The sequence below is a fragment of the Tursiops truncatus genome, chromosome 17, assembly GCF_011762595.2.
Source record: "Tursiops truncatus isolate mTurTru1 chromosome 17, mTurTru1.mat.Y, whole genome shotgun sequence".
Classification (NCBI taxonomy): Eukaryota; Metazoa; Chordata; class Mammalia; order Artiodactyla; family Delphinidae; genus Tursiops; species Tursiops truncatus.
Window position 1 is genome coordinate 4824697 of NC_047050.1, and position 9492 is coordinate 4834188.

The 9492-nt window shown below is 40.2% G+C and overlaps 1 protein-coding gene across 1 annotated transcript; it reads right to left on the reverse strand.

Moving 5' to 3' along the window:
- Positions 1-964: 964 nt before the first annotated feature.
- On the reverse strand, positions 965-8775 carry LOC101339340 (short-chain dehydrogenase/reductase family 16C member 6-like). Its single transcript, XM_019925411.1, has 4 exons — positions 8455-8775; positions 8266-8288; positions 2920-3081; positions 965-1034 (listed from the first exon to the last, which is right to left on the reverse strand). The coding sequence occupies exons 1-4, from the start codon at positions 8773-8775 to the stop codon at positions 965-967; spliced, it is 576 nt and encodes a 191-aa protein (XP_019780970.1).
- Positions 8776-9492: the final 717 nt, after the last annotated feature.

A 9492-nucleotide genomic window follows, 5' to 3' on the forward strand; every position in this document is an offset into this window, starting at 1 on the left:
CAATATTTACTTTACTTGATACTTCTTTTTTTGGTTTTACCGTTACTCGCTAGCTCTTGACCTGTTAGAGGCAAAGCTACGTTGCTGTTCTGTAACTCAGCTCAAGAACATTTCCAAACTCGGAGCGTCATTTAGGAAAGTTTGCTGAGAGCTGGCAAGGTGAGGTGCACATTCGAACGAGTATATACTTTTTTAAGGGGAGTGCCTCCTATTGTATATACAAATTCATCAGAGTTAAGGCTACTTTATTGACTGAATTATGAAAATAAGTCTCCTCCTCAAACCAGCAGTACCTAGTCTAATGTGTACTTCTTTTCTTATGGAATAAAGAAGTTAGGAATTTTTGGCATGTTCAGATGCAAACAAACGTGATTAGTTGTGGACTTATTTTGTCAAATAAGCAGATTCAATCTCCCTAAGGACCTTGATGTGGTCATCCAACTCCAGTAGGAATTAATAGGCAAACAGAAAAGTGTTATTTTTCTTCATTGCAAAACTGAAATGTTTCTTTACATCTGATGTTGAAAAATTATCATCCTAAAACCCTGATTTACAAGGTCATTATTTATAATGACTCCTTTTCTAAAAGTATCATATACTATTTAAAAATTAAATTAGTGTCAATTTGCATTAATATGTTTTTATTAATACATTATATTCTCTGAGTTCATTGGAATGGCTGCACTATCCTTATTTACCAAACTAAAAAGTGACAGGAAAAACTGTCAAATATATAATTTGAATGCCTAGGGAAACTATCAGTGTGCAAACCATGTCCTGGGAAGTAGGCTAGCCCTTGTGAAAGCCTCAGTAATCCTCGGTAGACTGGACAGCTCTAAGCGTGAGGAAGAGCTCCAAAAGGTCTATCCTCACAACACTTGGTTTTATTACCGCATGTGAGGCTTCAGCTATAGGTGTTTCCTCTCGTTTTCAGTCTGAACTTCACCTGTTTTCTCTTGACCTGTCAACAAAGCCACGGAGGTGTCCATTCCAATGTTTCGGCAAGGGTGATCATCATGTCTGGAGATATTATTCTAGAGAAAAGCAGAGGAAAAAAATCAGAATCCTTTAAAAGGAGTCAAAGTGACATCTTTAGGGACTGCCCTGGCGGTCCAGAGGTTAGGACTCTGTGCTTCCACTGCAGGGGGCGTGGGTTCCATCCCTGGTGGGTGAACTAAGATCCTACAAGCTACACAACGCAGCCAAACCCGCCCCCTCCAAAACAAACAAACAGAAAAGGGACATCTTTGTAAAGATTACTTTGAATTACACAACGTGCGAGTTGTCGTGATTCACACTGTGCACGTGTCACCGTTGAGAAGGATGGGCAAACACTGCGTCACGTGCGCTGAGCGCAGTCCGACAACCAGGGAGCCTTGAACAATCCCAATGCTCAGGCCACAGCTTAGCCATTTTTTTTTTTTTTTTTTTGGTGTGGACCGTCTTTAAAGTCTTTATTGAATTTGTTACAATATTGCTTCTGTTTTACATTTTGGTTTTTTGGCCACGAGGCATGTGGGATCTTAGCTCCCCGACCAGGGATGGAACCTGCCCCCTCTGCACTGGAAGACGAAGTCTTAACCACTGGACCGCCAGGGAAGTCCCTTCATATGTTAACTCACTGCCTTCTGTGGTAAGACCGTGTATATCCTGATTTACTAAACTAACACATGGTAGCAAAAAGTAGAAAGAAAACCAGACCGATTAAAGCAGAACTCCTCGGGAGGGGGCAGGCATCAGTTGTTTTAAGTGATCCAGTGGACACCCGAGGTGGAGAATCATTGCTTTAGTTTCTTGAAGAGAGAGGAACTGTGCCTTCGGCTGAGTTCTGCTTAGATCAGCTCAGCTCTGCTCAACTCAACACAACTTAGCAATTATTTATTGCTTGCATATTCTGTGTTAGCTGGAGCAGGAAACTGTGTCCTGTCCTCAGGCCGTGTGTGCTATCAGCAAGGAGGACAGATATCATACACGCAGCCCACAAGTGTGGTGGGTGCTACAAAAGTAAGGGAGAGATGTGAGGGTTTGCAACATAAGGGACTTTGACCTAGTTCAGCGGCCAAGGCAGGATGAACAAGAGGTGGTGTCTTAGAATCTCCTGTGTGCCTCCCTGTTCAGGGAATGCGTGAATAAACCCACAGGTCCCAAAAATATGTTGAAGAGGATATAAATAGTAAAGAAAGTTCTAGATTTATTAATAACATAATTTCATAATAGTGAATCACCGGTTGTGTTTTCCACTCTGCTAGTAACTTACAGCAGGGGAGGAGTATATCTGATGGTAAGAGCTTAAAATCGTAATCAGATGAAAACTTTGTTCCAGAGTTTATTAGCTGTTTAATCCTGTAAAAATGACTTACTCTGTAATCTTCAGATTCCCTAAGTGTGATAAAATGCATGCAAGGCTGTTATGCAGAGTCGGGCACATATAGGCTCCTGTTAAATGTGAGACGTTGTTCCAGAGAAGACAGCGGGCCTGGCCTGAATCCACCCGCAAAGACTCTAGAACTCTTAGCATGAAGGTGCCGGTGCTCTTTTACTAAAAGCAGTGAGGAACTTACCAAATATCCTTAATACTTTTCCGTCAACACACTCAGGTTTATTTGTCCTTTGTTTTCAAAATAGAGTTTTACATTAGCTGAACCAAAAGAATTCACGAAAAAAATTGGTGTTCTATTTGTTTCTCTTGAAGTTAATAATTTGTACTCTGTAAGACCCAATAGTTTCTAAATTTTCTCAGTGTCTGGAGTAACCAAGCCCAGATAGAAACAGTCCAATAATTACCGTTGAACTATTTAAATATTACTTTTCCTTTATCATTTAAAAGGTATGAGGTTGCTTTCTGGCAAAAGAGGAAGCAATGATGAGACAATTTGTTCACACATGACCAAAATGATAGAGAAGTCATTATTAACTTACTCTTTAAGGAGCAACACAACATGCAAAAGTGTGGGCATTATCCAGTAAACCTGTTCCTCTAAAATAGCATTTATTATCCAGTAAACCTGTTCCTCTAAAATAGCATTTAAAACTTTTGGGGCAACACATTCCTGCTCCAGTATAGGCAGCAGAAGTGGATCCCTGGAATGAAAACAACAAAAAGTTATGTTGTCAGAGTGGTATTTTTTTTGCTGCCATCGTGAGCACTAATTATTAAATTTTAGATATCAAGTTATTAACTTGATAATTAAGTAGATTACAGTAATTAATTAGATGTCATTAATTAGATGTCTCTAAATATGCAAACCCAATGTAAATATCAGGAACTGCCTTGTGTTTTCTCTCATGACCAACACTGGGACCAGTGCTGATACATTTAATTTTTTAGAGTGAACGCCTGGCCTTTATTGATTGTCTGCTCTGTGATGGTCTTCACCTGTGGAAGGAACGGCTTTGAGATTTTTTTTTTTTTTTTTGTATTTTTCTTTTCTCTCTTTCAGTCCAAACATCAAGCAATTGTACACTATTAAGAAGCAAAATTGCAAAATTTTATTACCAAAAGGAAACATCCCCTGAGCATGTGTCCTGTGTCTTTATTTTAGGCAGACTATTGTTACCACGTTAAGCAGACTTAGATGTTTGTGAAATCAGTTGGAGTTGAGATGGGATGAGCATGTAATGAAGCTCCCATTAGTCATTACTTTGACATTTTTACTTTTATATTACGCTTCTCTATTATTCGAACCACACTGCCTCAAAAATTCTATTTTTCTCAGCTGATTATTGAAAGCTGATTGATTTCTTGTGATTAGATATTGGTAATTAGTCTTTATATTTTTTCTCCTAAAATTTCCTTAGAACCATAGCCTAAAGGGCTCCAACATTTATTAAAAAAAGTTTTCCAAAGAAGAAATACAAATGGCCAACATGCACATGAAATTGAGCCCATGAAAAGGTGCTCAATCACGATGCAAAGCAAAACTGCAATGAGATGTCACCTCATACCTGTCAGCTGGCTATCATCAAAAAGACAAGCGATAACAAAAGCTGGTGAGGGTGTGGAGAAAAGGGAATCCTTGTGCACTGCTGGTGGGAACGTAAATTGGTGCAGCCACTATGGAAAACCATACGGCGGTTCCTCAAAAAATTGAAAATAGAGCTACCATATGATCCAGCAATTCCACTTCTGGGTATAAATCCAAAGGATTTGGCATCAGGACCTTGTAGATATATCTGCACTCTCACGTCCATTGCAGCATTATTCGCAGTAGCCAAGATATGGAAATATCCTAAGTGTCCGTGGGTGGATGAATGGATGAAGAAAATCCACATACACAGTGGAATATCATTCAGCCACGAGAAAGAAGGAAATCCTGCCATTTGTGACAACTTGGATGGAACCTGAGGGCATTATGAAAAGGGAAATAATCAAGGACAAACACTGTATGATGTAACTTGTACGGAGAATGGAAAAGAGCTCAATTCATAGAAATAGAGAGCAGAGTGGTGATTACCAAGAGCTGGAGGTTGGGGAAATGGGGAGATATTGATCAAAGGGTACAAACTTCCAGTTATAGCCTTAACAATTTCTGGGGATCTAAAATACAGCTGTGATTATAGCTAACAGTATTTTGTTACATACTTGAATGTAGCTAAGAGAGTAAATCTTAAATGTTCTCACCACAAAAAAGAAATGGTAATTATGTGATGAGATGGAGGTGTGAGCTAATGCTATGGTGGTAATCATTTTGCGACATATAAATGTATCAAATCAACACATTTGTACGTCTTACACTCACACAATTTTATATGATGATTATGTCTCAGTGAAGCTGGAAAAAACATAATCTACACATCAGTGTTCATTTCATACTCTAGCAGTTAGGATTATTCATCTTTCTTTTTCTAGAGACTTAGTTTTTATCTTTTATGAACTTAGGAACTCCACGTTTATACGGGCCATCATTTAATATCACTGTTGTCATTGGCTACCATGCCACCTCCTCTTGGCTGGTTACATTTATTCTGTGGCCTTGACCCTCTAGCTTTTGCAACTAATGTTCTGTTAAGTTATCAGCAAAAGTTTCTTAGCAAATGCAAAGATCTCATTTCTGATTTTATCATTTGAAACTCTTCTCGCCATTCACGGCTGTCCTTTCCAACCAGATATACTTTATCTCTGCCTCATTCCAGAGCTTTGAAACTCTTCTGTGTAGAGTTCTTTTGTAGACACGCTTCCTTCAAATTTTCTAGAAGTCTATTTCCAATAATACTACATTTTCCCTTTAAGGCCATTCCGTCAGCTAATATGAATTTTTCATCCATTATTTTATTTAAAATATTTATTATAGAGAATTTCAAAGAAACAAAAGTAGAAAAGTATGATGAACAGTGATGTGATGGTAAATGGTGAACAATGGTTCCTCTGGGGGGGAAAATGTATTTATGGCTTCTAACCTCACCTGACTTTACTCTCTACTTTGCTCACTGTGCTAAGACACAGCAGCCTTCTTTCAGGTTCTTAAGAATCCCCATTTCCTTCTGATCTCAAGGGCTTTGTGCAGGGTACTTAGACGCTCTTCCCACTTGTTCTTTACCTAGTTAATTCCTACTTCTCTGACTTTTGGGTCTCAGTGTTCTTTTCTTTTTTTTTTGGCTGCTCTGTGTGGCATGTGGGATCTTAGTTCCCCAACCAAGGATCGAACCTATGCCCCCTGCAGAGGAAGCATGGACTGCCAGGGAAGTCCCCAGGTCTCAGTTTTCAGTGTCACTTCCTCTGAGAAACTATCACTGACTCCTCCTCCCCATTCTAAAGTATATGTCCTTTATTCTCTCTCATAACACCTTTTTACTTTTATATCACTTAATCACATATTATTATCAATTCTTACTAACATTGTTATTTAAATAATAATGTTAGAACAAAGAAGTAGAGAAAATAATTCTTAAAGAGGAAACTTACTTCAGTATAACAAAGGTCATATATAAAGCCCAGAGCTAATATCACATTCAATGGTGAAAATACAGTTTTTGATTACAGTTTTTAGCCTGGTTTTCTACTAGACAGCAAGAAAATTTTAAACGAAAAGGAAAGATCCATGGGGGGTGCTGGAGATTACAATACTTTTGATAAAAGGAAGAGGATTGTGAGGCCGTCGTTTCATTGCTGACACGTTTGTGGGTCACTACTGGGGAGGCACCAGGGCCCCTGACGCCAGGCAGGTGGAATCACAGCTCAGCTCTGTCTCTAATTTGCTTCATGACTTGGTTTCTTGTCATCAGTAGAGTGGACAATGTTATAGTACCTACTTTATTATAAAGATTATATATAATAATGCTGCAGACCTCAGAGTCCTGATCTGTGACTTAGTGGTGGCACTGGGACTGGGGCCCCTCCTCCGCAAGCTCTTTCCTTGAGCTCACCCCAAAGACCTTCATCTGTGAACCTTTCCTGTCACACTGTTTTTGCTTTTGCAGAATAAGAACTGATATTGATTCCACTTGTTCTGTTCTAAAATACACCTAGTGGGGGCTTCCTTGGTGGCGCAGTGGTTAAGAATCCTCCTGCCAATACAGGGGACATGGGTTCGAGCCTTAGTCCGGGAAGATCCTACATGCCACGGAGCAACTAAGCCCATGCGCCACAACTACTGAGCCTGTGCTCTAGGGCCTGTGAGCCACAACTACTGAAGTCTACGCGCCTAGAGCCCATGCTCCACCACAAGAGAAGCCACCGCAATGAGAAGCCTGCACGCCGCAACAAAGAGTAGCCCTCGCTCACTGCAACTAGAGAAAGCCCGCATGCAGCAACGAGGACCCAACGCAGCCAAAAATAAAATTAAATAAATAAATAAATTTCTTTTAAAAAATAAATTAAATAAATAAAATACACCTAGGGATCTATATATAATCCCTAGGTTATATTCTCATTAGCTGGTGGTGCATTATAAAGAACAAATCCTATGGGGCCCCAAAGAAAAAAGGAGGCGATAGAAATTGAAGGAGAAAAGTGAAGAGGAGGTTTCAGAAGGTAAGTGTCCCAGAGCCGGGAGTTGATCAATGTTTTCTGAGTGAGTAAGTAAGTGTCTTCTACGTTTGGAGCATGGATTGCCAGAGGGAAGGACAATCTCTTGGAGATTCTGCTATCAAACCGAGCTGTGTGCACCCTTTCAGATCATGGTGCAGAGGATGAGAGCGACTTTGACTCCAAGTCCTGGTGGGTTTGGCTCCGCCTATGACCAGTTTCAGGATCTTGGGCAACTTACACATTCTCCTCACTCCTAAGTTTCCTCATTTGTAAATGGGGAGGGTGATGACAATATACTCCCAAGAGGGCTGTGTGTGTTTTATTAAATGAGTTATTAGGTGCCTATAGTGCTTAGAATAATAGCTCCTGGTAATATCGTGTTTTGTCTTGTCCTGTCTTCACCCAGTTTTGAGGCCCTGGCTAGAGGCTAGTCCATTCCCCCTCTTGATCAGCTGATTAAGTCTGCACCCCAAGCACCTCCCTTACTGGGCTCTCACTCTGTAGACTACCGTACACCTGTCCTAATCGCCCCAGGGTCAGGTATCAGATGGCCAGGGATGCCCTGTGTGGCCCAGATCCTGCCGACATGATTCAGGTCAATCCATCCTAAGCCTACTGGTCCTGCCTCACCTGTTCCTACTTGTGGAAAGCACAATAAAGTCTCTGGTCCACGTCCTCTGTCTCACCTGCCTCCTGACCAGCCTGGTGTTTCCCCTGGTGGCCCTGCGTGGCATGCCGTGTTCTCCCCAGGGAACTGTTAGTCGAGCAGGACTGTGACACTATTTCTGGTTTCTCTGCTTCATCTGCGTATTTATCTTCCCTGCACCTCACCCAAGGCATATGGTCGAAACACCACTCAGCAGCTAGACCGTTGTTAGAGTGCGTGGAAACTGCACAGCAAGTAGCTGTTATTATTAAAGTATTTATCGATATTTAGTGTGAAGTTAGAACGAATATCCACAGGCTAAATCTAAGAGGAAATTTAGTCTAGAAACATGCTTAATGCTTCTCCCCTATCCTCCATACTTTCTACCCTCAGTACAGGCTGACAGTGGATGTATATTGGGATCATACAATGCAGAGACTTAAGTTAAAGCTGAGTGTCATATTGAAGATCATCTGGTCCAATCTTTTCATTTTACTGATAAAGAAACAGAGACGTAGAGAGGACAGGTAACTAGGTAAATGAACAGCAGAGCCAGTGCTAGTTCTAGTTTCACTGACCTCTGATGGCAAATGAGTCACCAGAAGAAAGCAGCTGGGCAACAACTCAAAAGGCTCAGCAAACGCCCACTTGCATTGTTTTCTTCCGCTTCCCTTTCTGGAGGCCACAAAGTCAGATTTCTGACATGCAGAATCAAGCGAGAGGCACACAGAACTCTCAGAGGAAGTGGATGACAGATTTTCTCCTCTTCTCGTTGTAAAAGCATACTAGATGCAATGCTTTTCTTGGGCATAGAAACTAAGAAGAACACCAATCAGCTTACCTGATCAGCAACTCTGTAGACGTCTTGCCTGTTGCCACAGTTACGTGTGTAGGCAAATACTTTCACATCATCCTTTTCTTTGATCATTCGACACGTTTCCATGTTGCCTTCTTCGTTAACGTCCCATAGAACTAAAATGGCTCCAAGGCTGGCAAATGTTATGGCCAATAACCTCCCAAGTCCACTTCCAGCTCCTGTTATAAGGACAATCTTTCCAGCAACATTCTTCTTCTTCTTGGGAATTATCCTGTAAACTAAAGATTCTAAAATATAATATAGAAATTTCCCCCAAAATATGGAGGTGTCCAAAATTGTACTCATGTTAATTCACTGAAGAAAGGAACGTCTTAATTAGGAAAGAGGTAACTGATAAATTCATGACATATCACAACAACTGCAAAACACGTAAAGCACTTAGTCCAAGGGAAATTACCTTTGAGACATCAGTTCTTCAAAATACAAATTTCAGCAATAACTACTACCATCTTTGAATGCTTAAATTATATAAATAATGAGTATGAAAATATTTTATGTTAACAAGAATCTTTCCAACTTACAGGGCGCTTTCTTACAGGTAATCTAGTTTGACCTACAGGTAATCTAATTTGACCTACAGGTAGATCGCATGTTACTAGGACAGCTTCATAGTGAGGGACATAAGATCTTTGAGTATCGACTTGCCCAACATTATGTGACTTGTACACCAAGACTTCGGATTCTTAGTCTGGTCAGTTTTCTATTACATGAACTCGATTCATGATCTCATATCTAATAGAAATTTGCTTTTCATTAAGAAGTTGTTCAATAACGTAGAAATAATATTTATTGTAATACAAATAAAGTCTTTTTATGTTTTCACATGACATTTGTAATATCCCTCTGAGAGAGTCAAACCAGGTACAGTTATTACTGGTTTATAGTGAAAACCTGAGACTAAAATGATTGAGTAGATTTATTCAATGTCACATAGGCAGCTAACAAAATAGGGAATATCTGGATTGGGGACAGAGGTCTTCTGAGTGCCCAAGGCTTTACCAT

Excerpts from the sequence above, each read along its gene's own strand:
- LOC101339340 (XM_019925411.1), bottom strand. The coding sequence starts at position 8,775 with ATGAGTACAATTTTGGACACCTCCATATTTTGGGGGAAATTTCTATAT. Across the intron at positions 8,289-8,454 it reads TCTACAGAGTTGCTGATCAG|AAAGGGAAGCGGAAGAAAAC; the intron begins GTAAGCTGATTG and ends TGTGGCCTCCAG. Across the intron at positions 3,082-8,265 it reads GGGAAGCGGAAGAAAACAAT|GGATCCACTTCTGCTGCCTA; the intron begins GCAAGTGGGCGT and ends TTTTCATTCCAG.